This window comes from Hemitrygon akajei, chromosome 20 (genome assembly GCF_048418815.1).
Source record: "Hemitrygon akajei chromosome 20, sHemAka1.3, whole genome shotgun sequence".
NCBI classification, from domain to species: domain Eukaryota; kingdom Metazoa; phylum Chordata; class Chondrichthyes; order Myliobatiformes; family Dasyatidae; genus Hemitrygon; species Hemitrygon akajei.
The window spans coordinates 69,609,597-69,627,987 of NC_133143.1; the positions used below are offsets into that span (position 1 = coordinate 69,609,597).

The window sequence follows — 18,391 nt, forward strand, 5'->3', positions numbered from 1 at the left end:
GTGGACGCCTATCGTTTTTACGCGAAACCGGTGTTTTCAAAATTATCCGGTCTAGTGTGGACGTAGCCTTACATTTTCATCCATGTTATCAATACGCATCACAAACAACAGAGGTCCCAGTACAGATCCCTGTGGAACAACCAAAATCAACAATCTGAAACAGACAGCATCACTTCAATCACACTTCTTCCACATTCTGATATCTGGTCTGAAAATAGCTGAACCTTAACCATGTCGAGTTCTGAATCCAAATGTCGTAGATCCATGATGAATTGGCCACTTGGATTCAGAACTAGCTTACACATAGAATACAGAGTAGTGGTTGAAGGGGCTTATTCTAGCTGGAAGCCCGACTACCCTCTTCACCCTGCAACAGCTGCACTATGCTCCCCTACCCCAAACTCGCACCTCCTCTTATGAAACAGTTTAAAATTAGCTTTACTTATCACATATACATTGAAGTATACAGTGAAATGCATTATTTGCATCAAATCTAATCAGTGAGGACCAAGTGTCAACATGCTTCCAGTGCCAACGTAGCATGCCTACAACTTACTAACCCAGACGTCCTTGGAGGCTGGGAGGAAGCCCATGCGGTCACGGGTAGAACGTACTAACTCCTTACAGACAGTGGTAGGAATTGAACTCTGATCCGTGTTCACTGGCACTGTAAGCGATTGCACTAATGAGGCACCCCTGGTACTGGGTGGGCAGTGAGGCTCTGTTTCACTGGAGACTGTCATTGCCCCTCACTTTTGTGGCCCAAGCATGACTTGCCACCTGTCAGCTGTCTGCGCCTCACCCAGGCACAAGCTGCAGGCGTTGGAAACGGAGCTGAACCTGGTGCAGTCGTCCCGGCGTAGGAAGAGCAATAACAGGTGGCTGGGCTTGAGAAGCTGTCCTGAGGAACTCCTGTCACAATGTCTTTATTTACCTTTCCAGCTACAACCGTTTTACTGAGTACAGCTTGTGACTGGGCAATTTTCACCTTGATCCCATTCAGAAATTGTATTAATTTATTTAGAGACATAGCACGGAATCCACTCTTGTGGCCCACCAAGTCGTGCTGCCCAGCAACCCCCAGTTTAATCTAATCACGGGACAATTTACAATGACCAATTAATCTACTAACCTGTGTGTCTTTGAACTGTGGGAGGAAACTGGAGAATCCCGAGGAAACCCACGCACACATGGGAAGGAACATGCAAACTGTCTTACAGGATGCACAGGAATTGAACTCTGAACTCTGACGCCCTGATCTGTAATAATGTCGTGCTAACTGCTAATCTACTGTGGTACCTCAGTTTTATCAGGAAGTCCTGATGTCGCAGTCAATCAAACACAGTGATACTCACCTTCCTGTGACATTTTTGAGAGGAAACGGGTGCAGTCACTGGGAGAACGTACAAACTCCTCACACACAGCAGTGTGAGTTAGCTGTAAAGTATGGTGCTAACTGCTAAGCTAGTATGTGACATTTAGACAAGTAGACGGACAGAGGGATATGGCAAATGGGATTATCTTCGACAGGCATCTCGGTTGGCGTGGATCATTTGGACCAAGGGGACTGATATCATGTTGTATAATTCTGTGAACCTATGAATCTTGTTGATGTACAGTGGATTCTGGTCAACTGAGACCAGTACATCTTGATTTAGGCGCTGCCCCAATTAGGAGAAGTTTCATTGAAATAGTTAAAAGGCATAAAAAGACAAACTAAGTAACAAATTATGTATTTAAAGGCAATGTTATTGATAAAGAACACTACCAATAATACTACAGTAATATAGAACTATGTATTAGAGCCTAATAGTTACTGACGGAGGAAATCGTCCAGTGAAGGCAATGAACAGAATGAGTCCAGACACCTAGAGCCGGCAATGGTCTGCTTCTCATACAATGCTTTCAACGATTGCATCCTCCAAACCTTTGTTTCATTGTAACAGAATCTGAATAAGGTTTAATATCCCTGACATGTCATAAAATGTGTTGTTTTGCAGCAACGGTACAGTGCATTGCATAGTAATAACAATCTAAAAATTACAATAAGAAATATGTATAAAAAATTAAATTGACCAAGTCGTGCAAAAAACAGAAATTTAAAAAAAAAGTAGTGAGGTAGTGTTCATGGATCCAATGTCCATTTAGAAATCAAATGACAGAGGGAAAGAAGCTGATCTTGAATCATTGAATATGTGCCTTTAGGCTTCTGTACTACCTGATTGTAGCAATGAGAAGAGGACATGTCCTGGATGATGGGGGTCCTTAATGATGGATGCTGCCTTTTTGAGGCATTGCCTTTTGAAAGTATCCTGGATGCCCATGACGGAACTGGCTGAGTTCACAACTTTCTGCAGCTTTTTCTGATCCTGGGCAGTGGCCCCTCCGTACCAGACGGTGATGCCACTGGTTAGAATGCTTTCCATGGTACATCTGTAGAAATTTGCAAGTGTCTTTGGTGACATACCTATTCTCCTCAAACTCCGACTGAAATATAGCTGTTGTGCCTTCTTTTTAATTGCATCAATATGTTGAGCCCAGGATAGATCTTCAGAGATGTTGACTCACAGGAGCTTGAAAATGCTCACTCTTTCCATTACAATGGGTGTGTGTTTCCTCAACTTACCCTTCTAGAAATCCACAATCAATTCCTTGGTTTTACTGATATTGAGGGCAGGGTTGTTGCTGTGACATAACGCAACCAGCTGATCGTTCTCACTGCTGTACACCATCTGAAATTCTGCCAACAGTAGATGGCGTTTGAGCTGTCCTTACCCACACACTCATGGGTGTAGAGAGAGCAGTAGGCTAAGCACATATCCTTGAGGTGCACCAGTGCTGGTTGTCAGCAAGGAGGAGATGTTATTTCCGATCCACATGGACTGTGAGGTGAAGGATCCAGTTACAGAGGGAAGTACAGAGGCCCATGATTTGGAACGTTCAAGATGTTTATCAATATCTTCAAACTTTTCATAGTCCTAACTTGTGAAATTGTTTCACTTTTCATTCCTGGTCATTTCTGGCATCTTAAAGCCTGAATGTTTGAAACCTCAGTGAGCAAAATGTTCCGAATTGTCTTACTGTTTATTTCTCACCAGCTATCACTGACAAAAATCACTGCTTTTTAAACACAAAACACACAGCTGACACTATTTAAAAACTGTTCTGCACAGTACAGCGTCTAACGGCCACACTAGCATGTGCAACTGAGGCTAGTTAAAACCTGTTTGGCAAGCTTCCTGCCTCAATGAAGACCACAAAACTATAAGATATAGGAACAGAATTAGGCCATTTAGCCCATCAGGTCTGCTGTACCATGTCATCATGGCTGATCTATTTTCCCTTTCAGCCCCAATCTCCTGCCTTTCCTCCAAGTGGCATAATGTCCCAAATAAATTAAGGGAATCCTGATAACGGTCTGAATTAGTGCTTGTTCTTTGAGAGTTGTCCCAAATAAGCAGCTGTCCTGATTAAATGATGGCCCAATTAACCAGAATCCATGTATATTACGGTCAATTAGATTCATAACATAGAATCTTTGAATATTGTCACCTTGTCACGGAGGAGAGGCTTGTGAGTTCCTGAATCGCGAGAGAGATGCCGTCGGGAGCTTTGACCTGGAGAGGGTCACCTGCGGCAGTAAGGTCAAGCCGGAGTTTCCAGGCAGAGAGAGAACCGACGGTTGAGATGATGGCACTTCACAATGGCAGCAAGGCTGCGACAGTGAGGGGTCCCCTGTCATCTTGCTTTGCATGCCACTGGTCCCTGCCCCCGATCTGTCAAAAACGGGGTGGTGGCTGTCAGCCTCCCCATGTTAAACAGTCACACACAGGCATTCTCCAGTAAGGAAGTAACCCCTGGAAGAACATCGTACTCAACTGGAGTGATCACACTTCGACTAGGTTCATATGAACTATTTCTGTCAGGCACTGGCATTCTATCCTGTTCTGGAGCACTGACTGATAAATTGAATGTCATTCAGCCATCAGATGGCAGACGGTGTGGATGAACTACAGTGACACACAGAGAACCACACATCCGTGCCTGGAAATATCAAGAACGCACAATGCCGTAGAAATCAGGACGTTACATGGGGCAGTGGAAAAGGGATAGTGTGAGTGGCTTACACCATGTAGTTTCAAATCACCTCCCCAAAGTATTGCTATTATGGAAAACCATAATACTTTACTGATTCCTGAATCGCTGCTGTTTGCTCCAATAGCATAAACTGTCAGTAACAGCAAGCAGCAGTAATGTCAGTAATACCAGGCAACAGTCTTCGCTGTGGGAGACACTAGTAGTATGGTGCCAGGGGGCATGAGGTGTGTGAAGTTACCATGACTAGAGAGAAGGTTCTTGGGAAACTGAAAGGTCTGATAGTCACCTGGACCAGATGGTGTACACCCCAGAGTTCTAAAAGAGGTTGCTGAAGAGATTGTGGAGGCATTAGTAATGGTCTTTCATGAATAACTTTATTCTGGAATGGTTCCGGAAGACTGGAAAATAGAAAATATCACTCCACTCTTCAAGAAGGGAGAGAGGCAGAAGAAAGGAAACTGTAGGCCAATTACTTTGACCTCAGTGGTTGGGAAGATGTTGGAGTCGATTATTAAGAATGAGGTCTCAGGGTACTTGGAGGCACATGACAAAATAGGCCATAGTCAGCAATAGAGAGAAAATACAAAAAAATGGAGGTGCAAAGGGACTGGGGAGTCCTTGTGCAGGATTCCATAAAGGTTAATTTGCAGGTTGAGTCTGTGGTGAGGAAGACAAATGCAATGTTGGCATTTATTTCAAGAGAACTAGAATATAAAAGCAAGGATGTAATATTGAGACTTTATAAAGCACTGGTGAAGCCTCACTTGGAATATTGTGAGCTGTTTTGAGGCCCTTAACTTAGAAAGGATGTGCTGAAACTGGAGAGGGTTCAAAGGAGGCTCACAAAAATGATTCCAGGATTGAATGGCTTGTGATAAAAAACACAGAAAAACTACAGCACAATACAGGCCCTTCAGCCCACAAAGCTGTTCCAAACATGTCCTTACCTTAGAACTACCTAGGCTTTACCCATAGCCCTCTATTTTTCTATGTATCCATCCAGGAGTCTCTTAAAAGACCCTTTCAGTTCTGCCTCCACCACCACCTCCAGCAGCCCATTCCACACACTCACCACTCTCTGAGTAAAAAACTTACCCCTGACATCTCCTCTGTACCTACTTCAAAGCACCTTAAAACTGTGCCCTCTTGTGCTAGCCATTTCACTGGGGAAAAGCCTCTGATTATCCACACGATCAATGCCTCTCATTATCTTATATACCTCTATCAGGTCACCTCTCATCCTCCATTGCTCCAAGGAGAAAAGGCTGAGTTCACTCAACCTGTCCTCATAAGACATGCTCCCCAATCCAGGCAAGAACCTTGTAAATCTCCTCTGCACCCTTTCTATGGTTTCCACGTCCTTCCTGTAGTGAGGCAACCAGAATTGAGCACAGTACTCCAAGTGGGGTCTGACCAGGGTCCTATATACATTACCTCTTGGCTCTTAAACTCAATCCCATGATTGATGAGGGCCAATGCTCCGTATGTCTTCTTAACCAGAGTCAACCTGCACAGCAGCTTTGAGTGTCCTTTAGACTCAGACCCCGAGATCCCTCTGATCCTCCACACTGCCAAGAGTCTTACCATTAATACTATATTCTGCCATCATATTTGGCCTATCAAAATGAACCACCTCACACTTATCTGGGTTGAACTCCATCTGCCACTTCTCAGCCCAGTTTTGCATCCTATCAATGTCCCGCTGTAACCTCTGACAGCCCTCCACACTATCCACAATACCACCAACCTTTGTGTCATCAGCAAATTTACTAACCCATCCCTCCACTTCCTCATCCAGGTTATTTATAAAAATCACCAAGAGTAGGGGTCCCAGAACAGATCCCTGAGGCACACCACTGGTCACTGGATGAAGAGTGTTTGAAGACTCTGGGCCTGTATTCACTGGAATTCAGAAGAATGAGGGGTGACCTCATTGAAACCTATCGAATGGTAAAAGGCCTTGGTAGAGTGGATGTGGAGAGGATGTTTCCTATGGTTTTCTAAGACCAGAGGACACAACCTCAGAATAGGGAGGCGTCCGTTTAGAACAGAGATGAGGAGGAATTGCTTTAGGCCAGAGTGTCGATTCTATGGAATTCTTTGCCACAGTGGCTGTGGAGCCTAAGTCTTTATGTATATTTAAGACAGAGTTGATAGATTCTTGATTAGTCAGGGTATCAAGGGATAAGGGGAGAAGGCAGGAGACTGGGACTGAGAAGAAAATTGGACCAGCCATGATGAAATGCTGGAGCAGACTCGATGGGCCAAATGGCCCAGTTCTGCTCCTATACCTTATGGTCTTATGGTCTAACAGAGAGTTTGGATGAAATGGAGACAAATAGAGTTGTCTCCTGAAGTGATTTTTAGTGCCACGTGCGTGCGCGTGTGTGTGTGGGCGTGTGTGTGTGTGTGTGTGTGTGTGTGTGTGTGTGTGTGTGTGGGTGTGTGTGTGTGTGTGTGTGCGCGCGCATGCGTGTAGGCACGTATTCATCCCCTTCAATATTACAGAATAAATCAGTGTTGCAGCCAATTGCTTTTAGAGGTCATATAATTAGTTAAATGGGGTTAAGTGCAGTCAAAGTGTTTCAACTGATTGTAGAAAAAATACACCAGTATAGAACATAGAAATCTACAGCACGTTACAGATCCTTCAGCCAACAATGTTGTGCCAACCAAGAAACCTACTCTAGAAATTGCCCAGAATTTCCCTACCACATAGCCTTCTGTTTTTCTAAGCTCCATGTACCTATCTAAGAGTCTTTTAAAAGACCCTATTGTACACACACACCTCCATCACCATAACTGGCAGTGCATTCCACACACCCACCACTCTCTGTGTGAAAAAGGTACCTCTGACATTCCCCTTGTACCTACTTTCAAGCACCTTTAAAACTATGCATCCTCGTGTTAGCCATTTCAGCTCTGGGAAAAAGCCTCTGACTATCCACACGATCAATGCCTCTCATCATCTTATACACCTCTATCAGGTCACCTCTCATCCTCCGTCTCTCCAAAGAGAAAAGGCCGAGTTCACTCAACCTATTCTCATAAGGCACACTCTCCAATCCAAGCAACAGCCTTGTAAATCTCCTCTGCACCCTTTCTATGGCTTCCACATCCTTCCTGTAGTGAGGCGACCAGAACTGAGCACAGGTGGTGTCGAACTAAGGTCTTATATAGCTGTAACATTACCTTATAGCTCTTGAAATCAATCCCACGCTTGATGAATGCCAACACACCATACACCTTTTTAACCACAGTGTCAACCTGTGCAGCAGATTTGAGTGTCCCATGGACACAGACCCAAAGATCTCTCTGATCCTCCACACTGCCGAGACTCTTAACATTAATATTATATTCTGTCTTTAAATTTGACCAACTGAAATGAACCACTTCACACTTATCTAGGTTGAAGTCCATCTGCCACTTCTCAGCCCAGCTCTGCATCCTATCAATGTCACGCTGTAACCTCTGACAACCCTCCACACTATCCACAACACCTCCAACCTTTGTGTCATCAGCAAACTTACTAACCCACCCTTCTACTTCTTTATCCATGTCATTTATAAAATCTCAAAGAGCAGAGGTCTCAGAACAGATCCCTACGAAATACCTCTGATCACCGACCTACATGCAAGTCAAGTCAAGTCACTTTTTATTGTCATTTCGACCATAACTGCTGGCACAGTACACAGTAAAAATGAGACAACGTTTTTCAGATCCATGATGCTACATGAAACAGTACAAAAACTAGACTGAATTACGTAAAAAAACAACACAGAGAAACATTACACTAGACTACAGACCTACCCAGGACTGCATAAAGTGCACAAAACAGTGCAGGCATTACAATTCATAATAAACAGGACAACAGGGCAGTAAGGTGTCAGTCCAGGGTCTGAGTATTGAGGAATCTGATGGCTTGGGGGAAGAAACTGTTACATAGTCTGTAACATAGTCTGGTTGTGAGAGCCCGAATGCTTCGGAGCCTTTTCCCAGATGGCAGGAGGGAGAAGAGATTGTATGAGGGGTGCATGGGGTCCTTCATAATGCTGTTTGCTTTGCGGATGCAGCGTGTGGTGTAAATGTCTGTAATGGCGGGAAGAGAGACCCCGATGATCTTCTCAGCTGACCTCACTATCCGCTGCAGAGTCTTGCGATCCGAGATGGTGCAATTTCCAAACCAGGCAGTGATGCAGCTGCTCAGGATGCTCTCAATACAACCCCTGTAGAATGTGATGAGGATGGGGGATGGGAGATGGACTTCCCTCAGCCTTCACAGAAAGTAGAGACACTGCTGGGCTTTCTTTGCTATGGAGCTGGTGTTGAGGGACCAGGTGAGATTCTCCGCCAGGTGAACACCAAGAAATTTGGTGCTCTTAATGATCTCTACCGAGGAGCTGTCGATGTTCAGCGGGGAGTGGTCGCTCCATGCCCTCCTGAATTCAACAACCATCTCTTTTGTTTTGTTCACATCCAGAAACGGGTTGTTGGCTCTGCACCAGTCCGTTAGCCGCTGCACCTCCTCTCTGTATGGTGACTCGTCGTTCTTGCTGATGAGACTCACCATGGTCGTGTCATCGGCAAACTTGATGATGTGGTTCGAGCTGTGTGCTACAGTACAGTCGTGGGTCAGCAGAGTGAACAGCAGTGGACTGAGCACGCAGCCCTGGGGAGCCCCCGTGCTCAGTGTGATGGTGTTGGAGATGCTGCTCCCGATCCGGACTGACTGAGGTCTCCCAGTCAGGAAGTCTAGGATCCAGTTGCAGAGGGAGGTGTTCAGGCCCAGTAGGCTCAACTTTCCAATCAGCTTCTGAGGAATGGTTGTGTTGAATTCTGAACTGAAGTCTATGAACAGCATTCGAATGTATGTGTCTTTTTTGTCCAGGTGGGTTAGGGCCAGGTGGAGGGTGGTGGCAATGGCATCATCTGTTGAACGGTTGGGACGGTACACAAACTGCAGGGGGTCCAGTGAGGGGGGCAGCAGGGTCTTGATGTGCCTCATGACGATCCTCTCGAAACACTTCATGTTGATGGATGTAAGTGCAACGGGACGATAATCATTGAGGCAGGACACTGAAGACTTCTCCAGCACGGGGACAATGGTGGCGGCCTTGAAGCACGTTGGAATGGTGGCGCTGCTTAGGGAGATGTTGAAGATGTCAGTGAGAACATCTGCCAGCTGGTCTGCACATCCTCTAAGCACTCTGCCAGGAATATTGTCTGGTCCAGCAGCCTTCCATGGGTTGATCCTGCACAGGGTTCTTCTCACATTGACCACGGTGAGACACAGCACCTGGTCGTTTGGAGGAGGGGTGGACTTCCTCGCTGCCACTTCATTTTCCACCTCAAAACAAGCGTAAAAGTTATTCAGTGCATCTGGGAGGGAGGCATCACCCGCTGAGTCAGGTGATGTTGTCCTGTAACTAATGCACTTCCACATGCGCCGCGTGTCGCCGCTCTCCTGGGAGTGGCTGTGGATTCGCTGGGCATGTGCACGCCATCAACAACCACCCTTTGCCTTCTGTGGGCAAGCCAATTCTGGATCCACAAAGCAAGGTCTCCTTGGATCCTACACCTCCTTACTTTCTGAATGAGTCTTGCATGGGGAATTTTATCAAATGCCTTACTGAAATCCATATACACTCCATCTACTGCTCTACTTGCTTTCTTGAACAAATGAACAACACTTGCAATCCTCCAATCCTCTGGTACTTCTCCTGTCACTATTGATGATACAAAGATCATTGCCAAAGCAATTTCCTCTCTCGCTTCCCACAATACCCTGGGGTATATCTCATCCAGTCCTGGTGACTTATCTAACAATGCCTTTCAAAAGCTCCAGCACATCCTCTTTCTTAACGTCTATACTGTCAAGCATTTCAGTCAACTGTAAGTCACTCCCACAACTGCCAAGGCCCTTTTCACTACTGAATACTGAAGCAAATATTCAATAAGCACTTCTGCTACCTCCTCTGACTCCGTGCACACAGTTCCACTCTCGCACCTGATTGGTCCTTTTCTCTCACGGCTCATCCTCTTGCTCTTCGCATACTTGTAGAATGCCTCTGTTTCTTTAATCCTGAATGTGAGGGAAATGGTAGGATATGGACATGGTGTAGGCAGAAGAGATTAGTTTAGTAAGCCATTTGATTATGAATTTAATTGGTTCTGCTCAACATCGTTGGCCAAAATGTCTGTTCCAGTGCCATACTGTTCTACAGTAATGTGCAAAATTATTAGACACATATACGTATATACCTCAGGTGACTAAGAGTTTTGCACAATACTGATTTGTCAATATGTAGCAAAGAGCAAGTTTGTAAACCTGGTGGGAACAAAGGATGTTGGGAATAGTGAGGGTGGAGTGCCACGGGAGAGGTGCCTGACAGGTGGCAGAGGAGTACTGGGTGGGGTGTGGGTAGCACACACCCAGCCCTGAGACACCAGGAAAGGACATTTGATTCCAAACAATTGGTTTATTAATCATTACAGAATGTCTCTCTGGTGCTTCCCTTTTCCCAACAAGATACCCTCTCCCTGCCCCCTTCCCACTTGCAGTCCGTATTAGAGAACCCTATCAGAATCAGGTTCATCATTACTCACATACGCCATGGAATTTGTTTTCTTTTGTGGCAGCAGTAAAGTTCAATATATAAAATGACTACAGTACTGTGCAAAAGTCTTAGGCACCCTAGCTATCTATCTATATATATATACAAGACTTTTGCACAGTACTACATATTCTATATTCTCTGCATGCCTGCTTTAATACATTGAGTTGCTGCCACATGATTGGCCAGTTTGGTATTTGCTTTCATGAGCAGGTACACAGGAGGACTAATGAAGTGGCCACTGAGTGTAGAGAGGTGGGATACAACCCCAGTGTTGGGGCTTCAACTGACAAAAAGCGGAATGGCATTTCATTATAGCACTGATCACAAGTGATCCCAAGACACTGTTGTCTCGGTTGCCGATATAATTAAATTGAAATTTCAATTAATGGAAGAATCCATTGCTGTCTGTGGCAATTTTCTGAGTGAAAATTGGGTAACTCGGGGGAAATGTGTTACTTGTGAAACAGTGATGAATTCTGTGCCCTGCAGAGGAGAGTCAAATGCAGTGAATGTGTGTAATATTTTGAATTCCTTTGACAGAATACTAGTTTGTGCCCAAAAGATATTCTGGAAGTTAAAAGTAGGTATGAACAGTCTCCTGAGAGTGATTGAATGATTATAATAGAAATTGAAAAAACTCCCCATGAACCACAAATGTTTTTAATGTAACAGCCGTGAAGATTTATTCTTTCGATAATGAATCGCTCCTCAAACACCATTAATAGATCAGAAAGTGGATAATGATTTCTGACAAAATTAAAATGTATCAAATGGTGTTCTAACTGAAAGTAAAACCATTTTGAAGAAATCGCAGATTATTTTCAGTACTAGTTTTTCAAAGAGAAAATATTTATAATTTAATCTCTTGCATTTATAAGTTTATTAACACAAGAGATTCTGCAGATACTGGAAATCCAGAGCAACATACACAAAATGTGTAGGAACAAATGAGGTGCTTATGGAGTATAAGAAATGCAAGAGAACATTTAGAAGGAAATGGGGGTGGGTGGTGCTGAAGGAAGTCATGAGTTTGCCCTATTAGACAAGGTGAAGGAGAATCCTAAGGGATTCTACAGATATGTGAAAAGCAAAAGCATTGCATTGGACAAAATTGATCCTCTGGAAGACCAGAGTGGTAATCCACGTGTGAGCCAAAAGAGATGGAGGAGATCTTAAATAAATTTTTTGCTCTGTATTTCCTCAGAAGATGGACAGAGTCTATAGAAGTGAGGCAAAGCAACATCAACTTCATAGACCCTGTACAGATTACAGAGGAGGAGATGTTTGCTACCCAGAGGCAAATCAGGGTGGATAAATCCCCAGGGACAGACAAGGTGTTCCCTTTGGCTTGTGGGAGGCAAATGGAGAAATTGCCAGGGCCCTAGCTGAGATATTTAAGTCACTCTTAGCAATGAGTGAGGCAACAGAGGAATGAAGGATAACTGATGTTGTTCTGCTGTTTAAGAAAGGCTCAAAAATAAACCAGGAGATTATAGGCTGGTGAGCCTGACATCCGTAGTGGGAAGGTTATTGGAAGCTAGTCTAAGGGGCCAGATATGTAAGTATTTGATTAGACGTGCATTGATTACAGATAGTCAGCATTGCTTCATGCATGGTATGTCATGTTTACCTAATCTTATAGAGTTCTTTGAGGAAGTTACCAGGAAAGCTGATGAAGGGAAGGCAGTGGATGTTGTCTACATGGTCTTTAGCAAGACATTTGACAAGGTCCCGCATAGGAAGTTGGTCAAGAAGGTTCAGTCGCTCGGCATTCAGGATGAGGTAGTAAATTGGATTAGACATTGGCTGTGTGGGAGAAGCCAGAGAGTGGTTGTAGATAGTTGCCTCTCTGACTTGTGGAATGCCGCAGGGATCGGTGCTGGGTCTTTTGTTGTTCGTCATCTATGTTAACAATCTGGATGATAATGTGGTTAACTGGATCAGCAAATTTGCAGATGCCACCAAGGTTGAGGGTGTAGTGGACAGTGAGGAAGACTATCATGGTTTGCAGTGAGATCTGGAGCAGATGGAAAAATAAGCTGGAAAATGGCAGATGGAATTTAATGCAGACAAGAGCGAGCTGTTGCACTTTGGTAGAACCAGCCAGGGTAGGTCCTACACAGTGAATGGTAGGGTACTGAGGAGTGTGGTAGAACAAAGGGATTTGGGAATACAGGTCTATAATTTGTTGAAAGTGGCCTCACAGGTAGATAGGGCCATCAAGAAAGCTTTTAGAACATAGAACATAAAAGAGTACAGCACAGGAAAAGGCCATTCGGCCCAAAATGTGCCAAATCACCCAAACACTAATCCCTCCCTTGTCCATACCCTCCACCCTCCTTATATCCATGTGCCTATCCAAGCATCTCTTAAAAGCCTCTAACAAAATTTTCCTCTACCACCATACCAGGCAGTGTATTCCAGGCATCTGCAATTCTCCCAGTAAAAACGCTTACCCCTCACATCCTCTTTAAACCTACCCCCTCTCACCTTCAATGCATCACCTCTGGGATTACACATTTCAACACTGGGAAATAGATACTCTCTGTCCACTCTATCGATGCCTCTCATAATCTTGTAAACCTCTATCAGACCTCCCCTCAGCATCCGACGCTCTAGAGAAAACAACCCATGTTAATCCAACTTCTCGTGACAGCACATACCCTCTAAATCAGGCAGCTTCCTGTTGAACCCCTTCTGCACCCTCACCAAAGCCTCAACATCCTTCCTACAGTGAGGTGATCAGAACTGTACGCAATACTCCAGACGTGGCCTAACCATAGTTTTATAAAGTTGCAAAATAACCTCCTGACTTTTGAACTCAATACCTCGACTAATAAAAGCATGAATTCCATAAGCCTCTTAACCACCTTATTGACTTGCGTATCCACTTACAATGAGCTATGGACTTGGATCACAAGATCTCTCTGCTCAACAACACTTATGGACCTTACAAATGCAAGGATACAGTATACTATCAAGGGTACTGTCTCCTTGCATTTGCCCTACTGAGGTGCAATACCTCTCATTTTTCTGGGTTTAGCTCCATCTGCCATTTCTCAGCCCATATCTGTAACTGATCAATATTGTGCTGCATTCTTTCTTAGTCGTCTACACTATCCACAACTCCACCGCAAATCATCCGCAAATTTACTAACCCATCCATCAACATTTTCATCCAGGCCATTTATAAACATTACAAACAGCAGAGGTCCCAGTGGAGCTGCAGTAACTATAGACCTCCAGCTCGAATAAGACCTTTCAGCACTATCCTGTCTTCCGTGTACAAGCCAGTTCCGAATCCAAACAGCCAATTTGCAGATCCATGCATTTCAATCTTCTGGATTAGCCTCCCATGATGGACTTTGTCAAATGCTTATCTAAACTCCATGTAGACAACATCCACACCCTACCCTCATCAATCTTCCTTGTCACCTTGTCAAAAAAACTCAATCAAGTTGGTAAGGCACAACCTGCCACACACAAAGCCATGCTGACTATCCCTAATTTGGCCATGGGTTTCCAGATACTCATAACTCCTACCCCTATGAATTTTCTCCAGCAATTTCCCTACGACTGACCTGAGGCTCACCAGCCTTAGTTACTAGGACATTCTCTTGTTCACTTCTTAAATGGAGGTACAATGTTAGCCACTCACCAGTCCTCTGGGACCTTGCTTGTGGCTAGAGAGGGCACAAAGATACCGGTCAAGGATCCTGCAATCTCATTTCTTGCCTACTTCAATAACCTGGGCTAAATATCATCAGGTCCTGGGGATTTCTCCACCTTAATGCTCCTTAGGAGGCCCAACACTTCTTCCTCCTTGACCTCTAAATACCCTAACATAGTTATACACTCGCCACTGATCTCCTGGTCTTCGATATCCTTTTCCTTGGTAAATACTGAAGCAAAGTACTCATTTAGTACCTCACTCATTCTCTGTATCCAAGCATATGTCCCCCTCTTATCCTTTAAGTGGTCCTACCCTCTCCCTAGTCATCCTTTTGCTCTTGATGTATGTATGCCTTGGGATTCACTTTCATCCTACCTGCCAAGGACTTTTTCATGGCCCCTCATGTCGTTCCTAATTCCCTTCTTTAGTTCTTTTCTGATTTCTTTGTACTCCTCATGTGCTTCATTTGATCCTGACTTCCGAAGCTTTACATACTTTTCCTTTTTCTTTTTGGCTAAATTCATCACCTTTCTGGACATCCAAGGCTCTCTTACCTTTCCACCTTCTAACAGGAACATACCTTTCCTGTCCCCCGTGCAATTGATCTTTAAATCTTTGATCTTTCCACATGTCTGATATGGACTTGCCAAAGAGAAACTGGTCTTACTTAACTCTTCCTAGTTCCTGCCTAATGCCCTCGTAATTTGCTCTACTCCAATTAGAAACTCTTCCACGAGGACCATACCTCTCCTTACCTTTAGCTGAACAATAAGGAGTTGTGGTTACAGTTTCCTGACTGTTCACCCACTATAAGGCCAGGCTTATTATCCAGCACCAAGTCCACTACAGCCCCTCCTCTCTTTGGACCATATTGATTTAAGAAGCCTTCCTGGATGCACTTAGCAAATTCATCTCTGTCTAAACCCCTTACTCCAGGAAGGTCACATTGGCCTTCATGAATCAATGTGTTAAGTACAGAAGATGGAGTTGAAGTTATACAAGACATTGCTGAGGCCTCATTTGGAGTACTGTGTGCAGTTTTCTTCACCTACCTACAGGAAAGATGCAAATAAGTTTGAAAAAGTACAGAGAAAATTTACAAGGGTGTTGCTGGGACTGGAGGATCTGAGTTGTAAGGAAAGTTGAATAGGTTAGGACTGTATGACTTTGAAGGTAGAAGAATTGAGGAGATTTGATAGAGGTATATAAAATTATGAGGGGTATAGATTGGGTAAATACAAGCAGGCTTTTTCCACTGAGGTTGGGTGGGACTACAACCAGAGGTTATGGGTTAAGGGTGAAGGGTGAAATTTTAAGGAGACATGAGGGGAAACTTCTTCACTTGGAGGGTTGTGAGAGTGTGGAATGAGCTGTCAGCAGAAGTGGTGCATGCGAGCTCAATTTCAACATTTAAGAGAAGTTTGGATAGGTACATGCAAGTTAGGGGTATGGGGGGCTATGGTCCCAGTGCAGGTTAATGGGACTAGGCAGATTAAATGGTTTTAGCATGGACTAGATAGGCCAATGGGCCTGTTTCTGTGCTCTATTTTTTATGACTATAACTCAGCAAGTCAAGCGGCATCTATAGAAATGAATAGCAGTCAACATTTTGGGCTGAATCCTTTCTTCAGGACTGGAAAGAAGCAGAGTGAAAAGGAGAGGAACTTGCCAGTTGTTCTGCTTCCTCTCTCCCACTTTCTTATTCTGACCTTTTCCCCTCCTTTCCTCTCCAGCCCTGATGACGAGTCTCGGCCCAAAACATCAACTGTTCATTTCCCTCCATTGATGCTGCCTAACCTGCTGAGTTCCTCCATCATGTTATGTGTGTTACTCAGATTATTAAAACCGTTTTAGTTTAGTTGACTGAGGGATAAATATTTGTTGGGACAGTGGGAATGGAATCATTCCTAATAATGGTTTTCAGCCCAACATGTTGACTGTTTATAATTCTATTCAGTTTATAATTCAAACAGCTGAAGAGTTCATTACAATATTTAGTCAAAATGTTAATATTGAATGTTTGTTCATTATGTGCCGTGTTATATGACATAGCCATATCCATGTCGTATCCATGACCATGATTGTGCTTGGCAAACTTTTCTATCAATGTGGTTTGCCATTTCTGGGCAGTGTCTTTACAAGATGGGTGACCCCAGCCACAATCATTTGTCAATAAGAGTTCCAGCATATGATTCAATCTATATTATCGATGTTAATTGCTTCATAATTCTACTTACCAGGATCTAAGCACAAAACAATGTTGGAGGCTCGAAATGGAGGAGGTCCAATTAAGGCATTTCCTAGACCAGGTGTCAAAGGCAAAACGTCCACCAACAAAGGAGTTACGACCGGCCTGCAGAATAAAACCTTTCACTGTGAAATCTGTGATGTGCACGTGAACTCAGAAACACAACTCAAACAGGTTAGCCCTCGGAATGAAATGATTACCCATGCTATCAAGTCCACACATGTCTGTTTCTTTTCTAGGATCATTTGGATTATTTGTTGCCTTTTCTTATTTTCAGCACATCAGCAGCAGAAGGCACAAGGATAGAGCTGCAGGAAAACCTCCCAAACCCAAATACAGTCCGTACAACAAACTCCAGAGGGGTAGCAACGCTCTTGCGGTAAGCAAATGCATTGACACACTAAGCCTGGATTCCTGCATGAACCTCTCCTCACTGGGAAACGAATGGATGTGCTTTCTCAAGTCTCAAAGGAGATTCATGTAGTTAACTTGCGATATTTTGGGTTTTGAGTCAGCCATGATCTGATGATGGAACAGATTCGATGGGAATGGTTGAATTCTTCTCCTTTGGGTTAAGTGTGAAAGGTGAAATGTTTAAGGGGAGCATAAGGCAAAGTTTCTTCACTCAGAGGGTGGTGAGGGTGTGAAATGAGTGGTGGATGCGGGTTCAATTTCAACGTTTAAGAGAAATTTGGATAAGTACATCAATGGTAGGGGAAGGGAGGACTATATTCTGGGTGCAAGTCGATGGGGCTAGGCAGACTAATAATTCGGTCCAGACTCAACGGGTTTGTGTTCTGTGACTCCACGTCTTAATGCCCTAACAAAATGAGAAGGTGAAATGTTGGTGGTCTTGTGGATAGTTTAAATGACTGTTGTGTGTTACACTGGGACATTGATAGAATGAAGGGCTGGGCTGAAAAGTGGCAGAAAGGATTCAACCTGAAAAATATGAAGTTATTCAGTTTGGAAGGTTGAATTTGAAGACAGAATACAGGGTTAATACCAGGGTTCTTGGCAGTGTGGAGGAACAGAGGTCCACATCCATAGATCCCTCAAAGTTGCCACACACATTGATAGGGTTGGTAAGAAAGAATATGGTCTGTTGGCCTTTATTAGTTAGGGGACTGAGTTCAAGAGCCACGAAGTAATATTTCCGTTCTATAAAGCCCTGGTTAGACCACAGTTAGAATATTGTTTTCAATTCTGGTTGCCTCAATATAGGAAGCTTTAGGGAGAGTGGTGTGGAGACTTACCAGGATGCTGCCTGGATTAGAGAGCGTATTTTATGAGGATAGGTTGAGCGAGTTAGGGATTTTCTCTTTGGAGTGAAGGAGACTGAGGTGTGACTCAACAGAGGTGTATGAGATGATGAGGCATAGAATGAATGGATGGCCAGAGACTTTCCCAGGGTGGCAATGACTAATACAGGGGGGCATAGTTTTAAGGTGATCAGAGGAGAATATAGGAGGGATGTCAGAAGTGGGTTTTATACACACAGGAGTGGTGGGTGAATGGAATGTGCTGCCAGGAGTGGAGGTCCAGACAGAATACTTAGGGATATTTAAGAAACTCTGAAATGGATGATAGAAAAATCGAGGTTTATGTGGAAGAGAAGGGTTAGGTTGATTTTGGTGCAGGTTAAAGTATCAGTACAACACTGTGGGCTGAAGGGCCTGTGGCAAGCTGTCGCGTTCTGTGTTCTATGGTCATACCTGGAGCAATTCAATATCAGCAGTAAAGCAGTATAAACCT

The 18,391-nt window shown here is 44.0% G+C and overlaps 1 protein-coding gene across 8 annotated transcripts in view; it reads left to right on the forward strand.

Moving 5' to 3' along the window:
• LOC140713905 (zinc finger protein 385D-like) overlaps nucleotides 1-18,391 on the forward strand; it is a 677,526-nt gene that overhangs the window by 654,589 nt on the left and 4,546 nt on the right. For all 8 annotated transcript variants that reach the window (XM_073024566.1, XM_073024565.1, XM_073024571.1 and 5 more), the window contains 2 exons: nucleotides 16,629-16,810; nucleotides 16,914-17,015. In XM_073024566.1, the coding sequence (XP_072880667.1) occupies nucleotides 16,629-16,810; nucleotides 16,914-17,015 (284 nt within the window). The remainder of the gene's footprint in view (nucleotides 1-16,628; nucleotides 16,811-16,913; nucleotides 17,016-18,391) is intronic.